The 17,296-nt window shown below is 39.0% G+C and overlaps 2 protein-coding genes across 4 annotated transcripts; one reads left to right on the top strand and one right to left on the bottom strand.

Moving 5' to 3' along the window:
* Positions 1-1,724: 1,724 nt before the first annotated feature.
* On the bottom strand, positions 1,725-17,266 carry yrdc (yrdC N(6)-threonylcarbamoyltransferase domain containing). Of its 3 annotated transcripts, XR_009119962.1 has the most exons (7): positions 17,016-17,266; positions 16,027-16,222; positions 15,855-15,969; positions 15,666-15,785; positions 14,678-14,808; positions 3,802-3,915; positions 1,725-1,846 (listed from the first exon to the last, which is right to left on the bottom strand). XR_009119962.1 is itself a non-coding variant. In XM_058053911.1 (6 exons), coding segments are annotated over exons 1-6 (744 nt in total). In that variant the 5' UTR covers positions 17,197-17,266; the 3' UTR covers positions 3,768-3,914. The 3 variants fall into 3 exon arrangements, 2 of the variants coding, with proteins under 2 accessions (XP_057909894.1, XP_057909893.1); XM_058053911.1 differs by lacking the exon at positions 1,725-1,846 and having other exon boundaries at positions 3,768-3,915; XM_058053910.1 differs by lacking the exons at positions 1,725-1,846; positions 3,802-3,915 and adding an exon at positions 12,890-14,157.
* On the top strand, positions 2,395-12,992 carry maneal (mannosidase endo-alpha like). Its single transcript, XM_058053909.1, has 5 exons — positions 2,395-2,427; positions 2,571-3,111; positions 4,678-4,787; positions 9,421-9,497; positions 10,775-12,992. Exons 2-5 carry the CDS (start codon positions 2,634-2,636, stop codon positions 11,409-11,411), a joined length of 1,302 nt encoding a protein of 433 aa, XP_057909892.1. The 5' UTR covers positions 2,395-2,427; positions 2,571-2,633; the 3' UTR covers positions 11,412-12,992.
* Positions 17,267-17,296: the final 30 nt, after the last annotated feature.

Here is a 17,296-nt window from a genome sequence, read left to right as displayed (position 1 = left end):
TTTTAGATTAGATTGTCTCTATCAATTTTTTAAATTCTTATTAGTGTTTTTAATATTATGCATTTTCACGACAATTATTCCACATGCAGGAATCTTATAAAATAATAGTACTTTAAATGATCAAATTAAGCCACATTTAATAAGATTTCAAATTACAGGCCTTATCGATGGCATGTTTATGCAATAAAGCTGCATCGACAAATTAATTTAATATTTGCCTTGTACATGTTGCCTCATGTTTCATTGTTGTTTTAGCTGTTTGGCTGCAAAATATAGGGTCAAAACAAAACAAACAAAAGAGGGACATTTCAAAATAGCAGCTCAAGCACCGTTTATGCTTTTCCCCCCACTTTTCTGACCTATAAATGTTGTTAGGATTTTGTATTTTCAGATTATGAGGTTTGCGAATTTGGAAGTGAGTCCTGAATGAAGTTTGGGATGACTCAAAACGCTTTTTTTTTTCCTAACACAGGCTCCCGGTTACCTTTCTTCCTTATATGGGCATGCCCAGGTACAAGCTGAGTGAATGCAATCACAGCGGAGTGGCTGTGCCCTGAGGCGGGCCGTGGGTGGAATTAATTAAAACAAACCGTTTTTTGGATATGCAAGGAAATCCATCTGGAACGGGCACAGATTCTGGAAGATCTAGAAAGCTTTCTGTGGAGGTTATCGTGTGTAGCTGTTCTATAGGAGTCCACAACTCAATACAAAGAGCCTAAAATGAACACAATAGGTCCCCTTTGAGTCAAGCTCCAAGAAAATAATGCAAGCACCTCAAACCGATGCATGGATCAATACAGTGATTGATCACATCATGTTAATACGTCGACCCCCCTCCACTGATAAGATGACCGCATCTGAAAGACACAGAAGAAAAATCTTTTTAAAACATACAAACGCACATCATAGATAAAACACAAGATCATAATTTTACATAAACTATGGATTACTTTCTGGAATTATTACATTTATTTTACATGTCTACATGATGATCAATGTTTCTATGTGATGAATTAGGTTGCATAAATATTTGAAAAGTACATCATGCAATTTGGAGATGAAAGAAACCGGGGAAAAAAATCATAAATATGACTTTTTTTGTGTGTTTGGGTGATGGTAGGTAGGTAGATACTTTATTCATCCCCATGGGGAAATTTGCATGATTGGGGATTCAAAGCTTCAGTACCGGCACAACGACACCTAGTGGACAATGTGCACCATGCACGCATTTTTAATGCACTTTTAATCATTTTATGGAAAGCATTGCCTAGAAATTACCATAATTTCCTGAAGAAACTGTTTTAATTTAATGATATTTAAGTTGAATTATTTTTCTACTTGAAAAAAATATATGAATGACTTAATATTTAAGACTTTAAGTTACGGAAACATTTGTATTGTATATACAAAACGACATATATGGAGCTACTATATGAAATCATTGTGTTTTTAGTAGGATAAACTAACTTACCTCTTTTTTGCCTGTATTGTTAAATACCATGTTAAAGTGAGTTGTATCAAAATATAATATTTATGCTTTAAAATGTCCCAAAGTATATCATTATGGTTGCAGATTAACTATTCACCTTTAAAAGCCCTTTATGGCATTAAGGGAATGCCATTAATGCTCAGTGGCCATTAATAAAGTGCTTAATTAAAAAGTCAAACAATCTAATGTCTTCCTTTGAAAACAATAGTGGACTGGAGGGGTGGGGGGTCCAAGGCGACCCCCCCCATCCATCATCTTGGCCGGAATCCAGAAGCTAAAGAGTTGGATTAATTGCTGTGACAGTGATAGTTGTTTCACGCTGTGCGCCGTGCTGCATTCAGGGACGCTTTTCACCCCCTGTTGACAAAATGACAAGAATGTATGATGAATGGAGGTTGATTCATGACTATAAACATAAAAACACACACACACACACACACACATATATATATATATATATACACACACACACACACATATGAGAAACAATGCACAGATTTGCATAAATACAGTATCTTTGTAAAATAGTGGTGTCCAATATTTTTCTTAAGAAGGCTGCTCCTGAAAAATCGAAGGGTCACTTTGCTATATGAATTATGTTTTTTTAAACAGAAAAATCAACGTTATATTTATTAACATCACCATTTCCGCTTTTTTTCTGGTTCTACCCCCATTTTTTGTTTATAATATTTATGTATTCAAACATACCGATTGTACCTAAAACATTTTACACCGCCCATATTGACGCAGGAAAACGCTAAATTGCATTATTTCCAAGCGCGTCTGAACGCAACAAACTGACGTTTTCAATGCACTACCCACTCTGGCCGCTGGATGTCAGTATAAATCACCTCCTGACACCCGAACCGGAAACACAACCCTACATTCGTGTGTCCTGCCTCATCACAAATGACCGCACTACAACAGAACCTCTCTGGGTAAGCATCTCTTGTGTGCTGCTGTCAGTCTGAGAGGACCACCAGTGTCGGACTCAATGGAGGAAGAACTGCTGAGTCCACAATCCGGATATTTATCATGTAGAGTCGTACAGAAGATGGAGATGTGGTTTCTGCTCCTATAGGCTGACAACCATAGAGTCACACACCAAAACCCAGCGAGGACGAGCCGCCGGTACCGGTCTAGCATGGGCAGACTGCGGAGGAGAGCATGCGTTGCGCTCTTTCTCTTCGCGCTCTTTATCTTCGGAACCATGATGGGACTCAGGACCCTCAAGACGGGCGACGGTTTATCAGATCTGGTTCCGAATCTGGAGCTCGCCGGGAAACGATCAGTGTCCTCCTCGTCATCCTCCTCCTCACCGGGTCATCACAACACTAAATCCGCTTTGCCGAACTCCGGTCCGGAGGGATCGATATTCGACGACGTGCACATGTTCTACTATGTGTGGTACGGAACCCCGCAAGTTGACGGCAAGTTTGTGCACTGGGACCACGTCCTGGTTCCACACTGGGACCCGAAGATCGCATCCAGTTACCCGAGGGGCAGACACATGCCTCCTGAGGACATCGGCTCCAGTTTCTACCCAGAACTTGGACCGTACAGTTCTAGGGACCCGAATGTTCTGGAGTCCCACATGGAGCAGATCGCTGCTTCTGCTGCAGGTAAAACTCCCGGAAATAAGATACTGTATTCATCCATCCATATACAATTAGCTGACATTAGCGTTGGAATTTAAGGGTAATTAACGATGAATGTAATCAGTTTTGATGACGTTTGATACTAATTTAAGGATTAAAAACAGAATATCGAATAATCTATAACCGACTTTTAATTCAAATTTAGATAAACATTTAGAATAATCTATACAGTTAGCTGGTTTAATTGCAATTTTTGGATTAATAACTAACTAATCTGTTTTAAAAAATCTAATTTAAGTATCAGATAACTACATATGTAATAATGTACATATTAGCTGACTATTGTAATTAAAACATTACAAATTATGATTAATCTCTACAATTTGCTGATAAACAGAACCAAAACGTGGGTCAAAACTATTCAGGACCATGGACAGCTCCTCACACAGCGTATTGGAATATACGCACACAGTATAACTGCATTAAACATAAATATAATCATAAAAATATACATTTCACCATCAATTTACATTTACATGTTTTTAAACGAATCTAATATTAATTATTTTAATGTAAGCCAATAAAACAGTAATGATTTTAAATAGAAATAATGCATGAATGTCAACTAGAGCGACAGTTGAATGCACAATATTTAACTTAAAACCACAAGATTGAAGTTGTGTTGAAATATTAATGTGTGTTGCCAATCGTTACCCTCAGTGACACCAGAATCCTTGGATAGTGTTCCAGCCTGGAGGAGTGGGGGTGGTGGTTGGTTAGCGTACACCCCGGCGTTGGTGACAGATGGATGATGAGTGGATGGACAGTCTGGTGAAACATTTCACTTAAGACACTAGAGCAATAAAAGCAATATAATATATAATATATATAGCAACAATATACGATAAGTGGTCAGAGCAAAAGTAGTAAACCAGATTACTTGGTGAAACATTGTTGCAAAAAAGGGACCCTTCATGTTGACCAATTCGCCAGTGGTGTCCAAAGTTTGGCCTGGGGGCCATTTGGGACCTGCAATTTAGTTTTTAAAAATTGTCATGAGCATATTCTGAATATGAAAATATTAAAATGTAAATGAACAAACAATCAAACAAGTACATTTAAAAAAAGCCAATGTTGAAAAAAAAAAAATTCAGTGCTCCTCCCGCCAGTTATTCATGATAATGATTTTTAATTGTTATGGGCATATTTTCAATATGAAAATATTAAAATGTAAATGAACAACTAAACAAGAACATTTAAAAAAGCCAATGTTGAAAAATAATAATAATTCAGTGCTGCCCCTGCCAGTTATTCATGATAATGATTCATGATTTTTAATTGTTATGGGTATATTTTGAATATGAAAATATTAAAATGTAAATAAACAATTAAACAAGAACATTTATAAAAGCCAATGTTGAAAAAAAGTAACATTTCAGTGCTACTCCCGCCAGTTATTCATGATAATCTCTACCTCTCAAAATAGAAATAAACAGCAAGACAGAAAACAATTCACAAAAAGTCAGGAAAGGTTTCAGCCTGGATTCCGGCACTGTTGGTTGAAGTACGGTATTTTTATGTGTCCTTTAGGGGTTCTGGTCCTATCCTGGTACCCTCCAGGCCTGGCTGATGACAATGGGGAACCCACTGAGGATTTTGTACCGGCTATACTGGACGCTGCTTATAGGCACAATCTCAAGGTAACAAAAACAAACAAGAGTATGGGTAAGGGATAAACAGGATCGGTCTATTTTTGGTACAAGTTCAAAACTACAAAGATCAAAGTCCTGTAAATAGAGTTTATATCTGAGGCCACATGAAAAATATTATTTAGTGCTTCTAGTTTTCATAATGAGGCACTTTATTGGTAGAATGGAATAGATCAGTATCTCATTTGCTCTACAAGCTTGACTTGCAACAAAATAAGTCAGAGGAACCGGAAACAGGACCTCATCAATGCAAATTCAACGTGGAACAAACAGAAATGGGTGCATACACACCAATATACATGCAAAAGAATACCAATTTATACTAATGTATAACCCGCAAGGCATGCTGGGCACACTTCCCCAACAGGAAGTGTTGGGGAATTAACAAGTCATACCACTTCTGCATGCAATACAAGAGATATATGCTTTTAAGTGATCAGATTTTCTGGAACTTTCTGTATAACCCGCAAGGCATGCTGGGCACACTTCCCCCACAGGAAGTTACCCAGCATGCCTTGCAGCAGGATGTCTGGTGACTCAAGTCAATTAAACCCCAACAATACCAGTGCCCACACTTCCCCAACAGGAAGTTACCCAGCATGCCTTGCGGGTTATGAATGAGTATGAAAACTATTGTTTTTATGTATATTTGTGTGTAAGCGTCTATTTCGATAGTCCTTGTGGTACAGTTGTGTGTTCCACATCATATGGTGTTGGAACTGAGTACTGCTGTTGTGTTTAAAGGTTTAAAAACAGTGTTCGACTCCATGTGCCTCATTACTTAAAAGATGTTACTTTCACAATATGACCTTCAAATACGTGTTGCAGGTGGCTGAGTCTGCATCTTTTGAGGTAAAAAAAAATGAACTTTTCTTTGCTTCAGCTCAAGCATTTCAGCTACGTAGATGCTGGCAGTGCAGGTGAACAACGTTAAGCATAACAATAATGAGGCACTAACCTTATTTTAATGAATATCTACTTAGTGTTTCAGTCTGGTTTCTATCATTTAACTCGCGTCATTATGGTACCACATTTTGGAACACTTCCCTAGTAGTAGGAGTTAAAGTCGGCTATGGCTACGTTTGACAGAAAACCAAACAATGTTTAAAATAAGCTGAGTACAGTTGAAGCAGAACTCACTCGTATGTGCGGTTCCTTGTTAGGATGCTTGCAGAGCTGTTGACATTTGCAGCACAGGAGACATGAGGGACATGGGTCAAAGAACCGCTTCCACTGCCTAATCTACAGGGACTGAACAAGCTGTGTAGAACAGCAATACAATATAGCAGAGCGATGGTGGACCATGTAACCCATTGCCAATTAGGTCGGAAAATGGGGGAAAATAAGCGCAGAAAAACACGCGTGGGCGTGCTGTCGCCATATTGAAGGCTTATTAAAGTTTGAAAAGGGAGCGCTTGATAATGTGAATTAACAAGTCATGCCACTTCTGCATGCAATACAAGAGATATATGCTTTTAAGTGATATGATTTTCTGGCACTTTCTGTAAAATTAATGCAGAAGGTGTGGTTGAAAAAAGTGTCTGTGGTCTTTTTTTTTTTTTTACTGGTCATTAATATTGCAACGGCTGCACGGCGTTCGAGTAGTTTGCGCGCAGGCCTCACAGCTAGGAGACCCGAGTTCAATTCCACCCACGGCCATCTCTGTGTGAAGTTTGCATGTTCTCCCCGTGCATGCGTGGGTTTTCTCCCACATTCATTCATTTTCGACTGCTTATCCTCATGAGGGTCGCAAAGCTGTCCCAGCTGTCTTATGGGCGAGAGGTGGTGTACACCCTGGACTGGTCGCCAGCCAATCACAGGGCACATATAGACAAACAACCATTCACACTCACATTCATACCTATGGACAATTTGGAGTCAAAAATTAACCTAGCATGTTTTTGGAATGTGGGAGGAAAGCGGAGTACCCGGAAAAAACCCACAGGGAGAACATGCAAACTCCACACAGAGATGGCCGAGGGTGGAATTGAACTTCGGTCTCCTAGCTGTGAGGTCTGCACGCTAACCATACGACTGCCGTGCAGCCCCATTCCAATTGGATTAGATTACAATTGGATTACAATTATTCTGTACTATACATTATGTATGTTTTATCAAAAATATGACCTTTTGCCATAGTTTTATTGCATTTCATCCTAGTGTAGATTAGTGTCATGAGATAGGAATAAAGACCCAGAGAAATGAGATACATTTGCATGTTGAATTATCTTACAGTCGTCACTACTGCTAAACAGCCGCAGGCTAAGACATAACTACACAGAGTACACACGCAATGTCAAGAAGAAGGGGTTTTATACACGATCCTGTCATGAGAGAAACGCGACTACATGGAATTTAATGCGTTACTGGTAGTGTTGAAGTATAACGTGTACGACCTGTGACATGCACTTACTACTCAACACATACAGGGAGCTCTTAACATCTCAATCGTACAAAAACAACCTCAGAGAACACGTTTTAGGAGTGAAATATTCATGTTTTTGTCTGCCCTTTTCAGCGTGCAAGAATCAACCTCTCAACTCTCCAGTGGTTTCATGCCTAATTTCAATAGAAAGAGAGGAATTTTTATATGTTAAAACACTTTTTAAGATTACTTTTAAAGCTTTTCTGCACCTGGCAACTATGATAAACTAGTCTTGTTGTACTATGTTGCCATAGGAAATAATGGAAAATGAATTAATCCGTTCCAGGGTTAAACTGTCATCGTAAAACCTTTATGAACTTTTAAAAAGTTGTTGTACGCCTTGGACTTTTAATTCATTCATTCATTCAGCCAATCACAGTGCACATATAGACAAACAACCATTCACACTCACATTCATACCTATGGACAATTTGGAGTCGCCAATTAACCTAGCATGTTTTTGGAATGTGGGAGGAAACCAGAGTACCCGGAGAAAACCCACGCATGCACGGGGAGAACATGCAAACTCCACACAGAGATCACCGACGGTGGAATTGAACCCTGGTCTGCATGCTAACCACTCGACCTCCATGCAGCCCGACTTTTAATTTGAAAGTGTGAAAATAAGTTAACTGTTAGGCGTGTAAAGGTGATATAGGGGTGTTATTTCAGGTCTGGAGGGCTCTAATGTAAAAAATATATATATTTAGAAGATCATAAAAAGGTTTTCTATGCTCCAATTATGAATATATTGCATTTATAAAGAAGGAAAAAATCACTTATTCTGTCAAGTCTGGACACAATTAGCCGCAATAAGCATTTTTATGGTGTATATTTTGTTTTTCTTTTTTCATATGAGTGTCCCAGCCAGGACAGAGATCCATATATTGCATCATGACATCACAAATACTGTATTTGAAAGCACTTTTGTAATTCTACTAGCACCCCACAGTGAGCCCACTTGGGGTTGATGCTAAAAGGCAAGCTACACACCTTTATTTAAAAAAGTTATTATATAATCTGAACAGTATTTGAGCAACACCCACGTACTCATCCCTTGTGCAGCACTACATTGCATTGCATGACCTCCCATTGAAGAGGACCTGAAATCCACATCCACACTAAGTGAGGTTTTGTGTGTGCACAGAGGCTGCAGGGAGGCTCCCTGGAGTCAAGTTTGTCTCGCTGGACAATCACGTCCCTGATGGCATGTAAAAGTTTTGCATGCTAAATGGACCGTGAGAGGTGCATGCACAACAGGGAGATACGTACAGTATTGAACTCTTAGTTAAGTAAATATGGTCTTTATTGATTCAATAGGACTTCCTATGTTTAAAGTATCCATTAAAAGAAGGACAGTTACTGTGAATTAGGAGTGGAATTACCGCAATTGTTTATTGAGAATTAATGTATGCCGCTAAACTGTTAAGCTATTGTGGTAAAATGGAGTGTAGAACTTCTGTAGGTACTTCTGATTCAATGAATCTCAACTAATTTGCTATCTACAAACAATTATGTGGTTAACAAGTTGTTTTGTTTCTTAACTGTTAAAATTAGATATATGAGAATATTATGTTGGAGTACCCCAGGGGTCAATGCTGTGACCAAAACTGTTCAACTTGTATGTCAATGACATCTGTAAAGTGATGAAAGACTAAAAGTTGGTATTATTTGTACATGTTCTACTACTGTCTTTTGTTCTGAAGAAAACACACAAGAACTAATAACAAAAAAAACACAGATTAAAAGGCTATATTAAAAAGTTGTTTAGATTAAGGTAGGTAACAGCAAATTTTAAACCAATACAATCAGAAAAAAGCCTAAAAAAATATGGAAATATGTCCAGTGAGATGGTTCACATATTTAAAACCCAAATATTTAGAACAGGAAACCGGCACAATTAATAAACTGTGTTCTTACCCCTCTTAAGACATTTTTCTTCATGTTTTCGCAGGATAGAAAAGTGTTCCATGCCAGTCATGAATATTTTACATTGAATCCAGCGTCCGTTTGCCTTTTAAGTATTCATATTATGAACTTTTTGAGTGCGCGTCATGTTGGATTGTTTGTCGCATGGCTGCTTCTGTCAGTCAATTATAGGGTATGTTTGGGGGGGGCGGGGGGTGGATGTTAGGGGGCTACACAGCATTGTGCATTAAAATTTAAACATGCATTTCGATCTATGTGTCGTTTGTCCAGGTTGCCTTTCATATCCAACCATACAGAGGACGAAACGACCAGAGTGTGCATGACAACATCAAGTACATCATTGACAGGTAGACACTTTCTCACTTCCATTACCAGCTGAACTTGAATGTTATTTTAGAAGGTGGTTATATAAAGCCTGGTTTTGGTGTATTAAAGTGAAAAGGCTATTTAAATATTACACAGCAAAAAAGGCTTTCAGACCACATATGAGAAAGTTTGGGGATTTCTGACACTTTTTAACTCAACTTGAAAATGTAGTCCGATTACAAAAGAATGATGGACTCTCATTTTAGGCTAGGCTAGTTGGTAATGGTAATGGTTTTATTTCATTTGAACATGCATCAGATTACAATTGAATGCATCACATAATCAGTTCACAGTTCCACATGTCCAAAAGGAGTAGGAAGAAGCAAAGCTTATTAAATCATACCCCTCCATCTGGTACTTTTACAATCGGTAACTGTTACATTTGTTCACTTCCTGCTTTCCATAACATTTTTTTTTTTTTTTTTTAAATAATGTACCTCGTACCGAAGTACGAGGTGATATGACCATCCAATGACATAATGTGTACCATAGTAAGTGTCAACATAGTGATATGTATAGCACATCATGACTGGTTCTAGACTCTTCATCCTTGTATTTAGCAAACATCAACTGCTTGTATTGTTTCTTGAATTGGCTCATCGTTGTGCATTGTTTGAGGGTCTTACTCAATCCATTCCATAGTTTGATTCCACATACTGAAATGCTATGGCTTTTTAACGTAGTCCTAGCATATAAGTGTTTCAAATTTTGTTCTTCCCTGAGATCATATTTCTCCCCTCTTGTAGAGAAGTATTAGTTAACTATATAATAAGACAAAAATATGAATTGCGATGTAGCGACAAAACTACATTTGTAGAACTGTTTTTCTTCCTGTGGGTTGACTTACTTGTAAATGTTACTCCATTAGCAAAACAAAGCAGCGGATTAGTGGCATTATCTATGGAAGGCACCGCTAACGGTTAGCAAAAGGATCATTACAGTAAGATAAATGACATAAAATTAGTGACTAACAGCAGATTAATAGTATGAGCAGAGCGAGGAACTGCAGGTAAAAGCAGACAAACAACATTAGCTATGAAATATTAACAGTATGAGCCATAGGAATCAGAGCTAGCATACCATTAGCTGTAAGAAGAAGAGCTAACAGCTAGCAGCATACCAGTAGCATGAAAAGACGAATGTTAAGCTAGCAAAGAGCTATGAAAAGTAGCAGTAAAGCTAGCAGAAGACCATCGGACAAAGATTGACCCGACATCCATGAAGGTGTTTCAATATGCTTGTCTAAATTCTGTTGAAGGTATGGCGACCATGCAGCCTTCTACAAGTTCACCTCCAGCACGGGGAAGAGTCTTCCTCTGTTCTACATCTACGACTCGTACCTGACCCCTGCGGAGTCTTGGTCTGAACTTTTGTCACCCACGGGCTCCCACAGCTTGCGGGGCTCCGCCTACGACTCGCTCTTTATTGCTCTGATCGTGGAAGAGCGCCACAAGCAGGACATCCTGGCTGGCGGATTCGACGGCATGTACACATACTTTGCCTCCAACGGCTTCTCCTTCGGCTCTTCCCACCAGAACTGGAAGGCCATCAAGAGTTTCTGCGATGACAACAATCTCCTCTTCATCCCAAGTGTGGGACCGGGATACGTCGATACCAGCATTCGCCCGTGGAACAGCCACAGCACCCGGAACCGAGTCAATGGGCGATACTATGAGACAGCACTGCAAGCGGCGCTTAACGTGCGTCCCGAGATGGTCACCATCACATCCTTTAACGAGTGGCATGAGGGGACACAGATAGAGAAGGCGGTGCCCAAGAAAACTGCCACTAGGGTCTACTTGGACTATCAGCCACATGGACCTGAACACTACCTGGAGTTGACACGGCGTTGGGCCGAGCACTTCAACAAGGAGAAGGAGCAGTGGCTCATGTGAGTGGCGCTTTCTACCGACCCACCGGCATCAAACCATGCACTTAAATGGACGTTTGTAACCCCTTTCAATGCTGGCTTTTTCCTTGTGTTATTGGTTAAAATAAGGGGGACAACTGCACCCTCTGATGGACTATCGCAGCCGTAACAGAGGTGGCACGGCAACAATGTGTAAGGGTATATATTCCCCAACGCCGGGACTGGGGTGCAACGTTTAACACCCATTCTGTTGTGCTGAAAGTCGCTGTCCGACAAGTATCTTGCACTGTATGTCACACCAGACGCAGGCCGTCTAATTAACTGGCTGCGTGTCGCTGTGTGAAAAGACACACAATCACTCTAACGTCCCGCCTTCACGAGGTTCCTGAAGGGCTCAGGACCTAAGAGGGCTTGGATTCAGCTATTTTGTGGTATATCTAGGGGCTGGTAAAAGCAAAAGTGACGGACACGGATGACAGTACTTAGGTTGTTGTGTCGTCACAAAATTTTATTCGGAAATCACGATTATAAATAAATGTTTTACAGCGACATAGCCATCACTGTCCATGACATCACTACCATGCACTGACTAGTCTATGAATTTGTCAGCTTCTCCGAAAAATAGTCAACCCTCATTAAATGGAATGCTATCATCTTCGGTGGATTTCCTGGTTGAGTCACATTTGCACCCATGTTGTGACAATGCTAGGTGTCAAAATGTTAGCATTCTAACGTCAGGGATTTAAGAAGATAGCTGGCGTTAGTGCTTACGAACAAACGTACAAGGCCGTTTTCATTCTACGGTGGACTATTGATCAAAGAAACATTTAGTATTACATCCTAATAACATTTTCTTAACTGTGCTAGGTAACCGCTGTGTAGTTTTTGCGTAGCCCCAAAAGCTAACCGGAGAATAAACAAAGTTGGGTGATATGTAACCTCCCTCTCGAGAGAAAACAGTCCTCATTAAATGGAATGCGACAATCGTCGGTGGACTTCCTGGTTGAGTCACATTTGCACCCATGTTGTGACAATGCTAGGTGTCAAAATGTTAGCATTCTAACATCAGGGATTTAAGAAAATAGCTGGCGTTCGTGCTTACGAACAAACATTACAAGGCCGTTTTAATTCTACGGTGGACTATTGATCAAAGAAACATTTCGTATTACATCCTAATAACATTTTCCTTAACTGTGCTAGGTAACCGCTGTGTAGTTTTTGCGTAGCCCCAAAAGCTAACCGAACAATAAACAAAGTTGGGTGATATGTAACCTCCCGCTCAAGTCATGACAAGGTTCGAAAAAAAGATTTGATATATTTCCACTAAATTTTCCCGTACCATATCCTACTCCATTCAAATGCAAAAATATGTTTACACTTTGTTCCCTGCTGATTTGTTAAAAGTTTTTTTCCTGGAGGGTATTTTCACAATAAAAAGTATTGAGTCTCTTGTGGTTGTGTGGTTAAATTCCCAATTTGAAAATAAACGTACGCAAGGGAAACAGACAAGTCATAATTTGTTGGTAAATACGTAGAATTTTATTATAAAGATTTAACTTAGGTTAACAGTTTTTAACATGCATGAAGGCATTGACCTTCCCAAAAGGCAAGGTTAACATTGAATTCCCAGCTTCTAATAATATATACTATATTGCATAATAATTAGGGCTGTCAAAAATAACGCGTTAACGTCATTTTGTTTGTTTCCGCTTTTTCCTGATTACGGAGTAGCCACAGCGGATCTTACCTAATCTATTTCATTAATTACCTTAATTCTTTTTGTGTAATTAACGCATGTGCAGCAGAGCAACAACGCCTTTCTGTTAAGAAGGCAGACTGAATCACATTGGAGCGCTTTTCTAGCTTCGTTCTCACCTGAACACATCAACAGCAGTACAATTCCAACACCATATACTGTATGTATCTCCGATTCACACACACGTCTTTAGTCTGATCATCCTGGGAACGACACTTCCTCATTGTCATTACAAGAACGCAAGATGCATTCAGGGACATACCGAACAGCTTCAAAAAACATGGAGGTGAAAATAATAACTCTTAATTCGAATGTACAATTTGCTACATTTAAGTATACTGAAAATAAGTAAATTATATCTTAAAATTATATGACGTCGCTGACCGCAATTACTCATTGCTCATAATAACTTGATTTAAAGTGTGATTCAAATGTTCTGCTATTATTACTAGCATTAGACTGATTTTTAGATTGACATATTCAGTTCATTTGGAGCTGTTAACACATACAAACATATATAATCCTATCCTGTCATTCATCTTTCTGTTCAATTCTGTAAAATATTTCATATGACGGAGTTGCTAATGATTAAATTCAAAACTGACTAAAATTTGTAATCATTTGACAGCCCTAATAATACAATTGTAAAAAAATGTAATATAACTATCCCATCCCTCGCAACCTTACACATGGTTAAAAGGTACAGGAAGGAGACAGAAACAAGATGGAGGAAAAATTCCACACGGTCCCACGATAAGGACGAAAATAATGACGCCATATAAATAAAACAATCACACCCTTATAAAAATATTTTAAGCAGTCAGCTTTATAACCGTAGAGTCATTCCAGAGTCCAATGTTCCCAGGGAAAAAAAAAATCTGTAGTCCCATAGAAAAAATAAGGCTTGTTGTGCGTTCCAGCCAATGTGTTGACTTCAGTGAGGGGGTACTATCCCAAATCCGCAGAGGAGAGTCCATATTTACCTTCCAGCACATCGACCGTGGAAGAAAAGGCACTAAAATCCAATTGAAGTGGTTTCTATTTTAATAAACTCACATACATATTCAGAAATAAGTACATGTAATTACCGTGTGTGTTTATTTGTGGTGAACAAAGTGGGAAGGATCGCCGCTCGCAACAAACAACATAAAGCAAAAACGATGGGATTTCTAACTGCATATTCCTTTTAAATAAATAGTGCATTTATGTAAAATTCAATGTAGGTACTTACAAATGTATTTTATTTTTAAGTGTATTTTTAAAAATCATTTCACCTGAAAGCTTTTGGCGGTCTGGTACCAATCCACTTACCTCACATTTTTCTTAAACTAAATTTTAGTTTCGGGCATATGTACGTATTTGTTGACCCAATTAAGTAAATATACAGAGAAGTCAGATTTATGCAGTATTTTGTGTCTTTTTTGTTTGACTATTGATTTAGGATTCACTATAAAGTGTTTAGATATCAATATTTGTACATTTAAATAGTAAAATGAATACTAAAAATAAATACTTAAGTAAGAGTGAGAACTTACCAGCCAGCTCTGATGATGCGGTACTTGCCGTGTACTGATAGGTCTACTACGGTTGACCCGAGGCGACTCTGGTCTCCTATTGGTCCTGCGTCCACTACTATTGCTAGTTTGGGCCAAAGATCCTGAAACTCCTTCACATCAGAGAGAGAAACAAGAAAAATTACATTTATTTCAGGGGTTCTGATACATGTCATTTATTGTGATGCACCACCATGACAAAAACAAAACCTAAATTTTTGTTAATATATAATATATGTTAATATATTGTATGTATGGCTGTACAGATACGAGAGGCGAAGTACACCCTGGACTGGTCGCCAGCCAATCACAGGGCACATATAGACAAACAACCATTCACACTCACATTCATACCTATGGACAATTTGGAGTCGCCAATTAACCTAGCATGTTTTTGGAATGTCTGTCCTGTTGGCACTTGCACGTGTGACCAGATAAACGTAGTGTTTTCATTCACATTGATCATTTTAAATCGTGAGAATGAATATCATATCATTTCAATATCATTTAGTTTTCCGCCATCTTTGTTTGCACATTTTGTCTGGCTCTCACGACCTCTCTGGCGGCAGGTAGCTAACTCATACAAGCCGATATAACGTTCATGAGGTACATGCTAACTTACTTTTTTTATAAATGTTACTTCATCTTGCATTTTTGTTCTCATTATAATACTTATGCCTTGTTAAAGCTGTTCAACATAAACAAATTGTGTGTTCAGCTTTAAGTAGTGGACACTATCATAGGGATCAACAGGTAGCTCGTATGCTAGCAGCAGCTCGCCAGCTAATGTTGAGTAGTTCAGCAAATATTTCCTTTACCTTATATTTTTATAAAAGTGATCTATTCCAAATTTATTTTATTAACCGCGTTTTGAAAATATATTATGTAAGGATAACATACAATACGAAGAATTAAATAAGCAGGAGTTGCAATACAAATTGTTGTGTATGATCATGACTTTACTACTTACATGGACGGCCACAGTGCTCGTTTGTGCGCTCACGTTGGCGCTGGTGAGCGCCAGAGGCTCGCCGCACATCTGGCAAAGGTGTTGTATAAAAGTACAGTCTGGAATACGGACCCCTACAAGCTGAGTGGTACAAGAGTACATGAATACAACAATTTTAGGTCACTTTTTGGCTTGTTTTGATGGACTTACTTGAGTGAAAGGGTTGAGCTCTTTGTTCAGTATATCCGATCTTTCAAACACTAGGGTAACAGGACCCGGCAGGAGGTCACCTAGCAGCTCCTCCGTTACTTTCACCTTACAGTACCTTCAACAATAAAATCAATGGTGGAATGCTCAACATCAACAACGCACATACACATACTTGTATATATCCCGGATGTCTCCCACACATATGGCAAGAGGCTTCTGCTCATTCCGGCCTTTGATGTCATAGATCCTCCGCACAGCACCAGAGTTCTGGGCCAGACACGCCAGGCCGTAGATGGTGTCGGTGGGTACAGCGACAACATGGCCGTCCTGCAGAGCCTTCACCGTGCAGCTCAGGATGCCGGCAAGGTCTGTGACAGGCAATCAGGAAATAAATATGATGAACATCTCAGTGTGGAGTTGGCATATTCCACCTATGCATGCATTAATTTTCTCCCAATACTTCGGAATCCTCACACATTCCAAAAAGGAAGTTAGGTCAATTGGAGACACTGTATTTTCCACAATTGTAATTGTGAATGACAAAGGTTAAGCGGTATAGAAAATGGATGGATGAATAAAAATGTGGGAAAAGTTGCCAAAATTATGTAGTCTTAAAACATTAAGGAAACTAATATGAAATATATAAACAAAGTTATGTGAGTATAATAAAAAAAACTGCTCAAGGAGTACTAGCCGCCGCGTCGCATTGCGTTACGCGTTTATATGCAGAATTACGGTAATACACGCACGTGTTAAATTGTGAAGTCGCATTTCAAAATGAAAGCACCGCAATTTTAAATTACATTTATTGTGACTCCAAGGGGACTCAATGAGTTAAGAGGGCCAAAAAAATGCGTTTATGGACAAAATGTATGTTATCCAACTTTTCCAAAACATTTTCACCAAAAACAAAACACCAAAAATAATTGAAACCAAGTAGTGCTTCCCTCTTAAAAACTAGCTTGAGATGCTAGGTCACAAATTAAATACAATGTTCCAATGTCTATTAAAACTCAAGTTTATGCAGTAAAATGGTCCGTTGTACCAGCCCAACAGGTCCTTACAAAATCTGATGCAACATGCCGCCATTTTTACGTTTACGTTCAACATTATACAATTACAATAAGCTTTGTTTATTATTAACCCTAAATGTATTCTCACCTGTCCGGGCTTTCTGTGTAACAAACGAAGGCTCGTCACCAGTCGCGGGTGACAAATGAAGCACTTTGGTCTTCAGCTGTTTGCACATTATTTCAGGTCCGGCTCGGCAAACTACTGTGGAAGAAGAGTGTGCCGCTCGATATTTAGTAAATTTAACAGCAAAGCTCCAAAAATACTTCATGAAAAGCGTGAGAAGAGAAGACTTGTCAGAAACATGTTGCCGCCTGATGTCATGAAAGTGAGCTCTTCCGGGTTACGCCCCCTAAGTGCTGACGACATAT

This window comes from Doryrhamphus excisus, chromosome 17 (assembly GCF_030265055.1).
Source record: "Doryrhamphus excisus isolate RoL2022-K1 chromosome 17, RoL_Dexc_1.0, whole genome shotgun sequence".
NCBI lineage: Eukaryota > Metazoa > Chordata > Actinopteri > Syngnathiformes > Syngnathidae > Doryrhamphus > Doryrhamphus excisus.
This window is presented reverse-complemented; position numbering and strand designations above follow the sequence as displayed.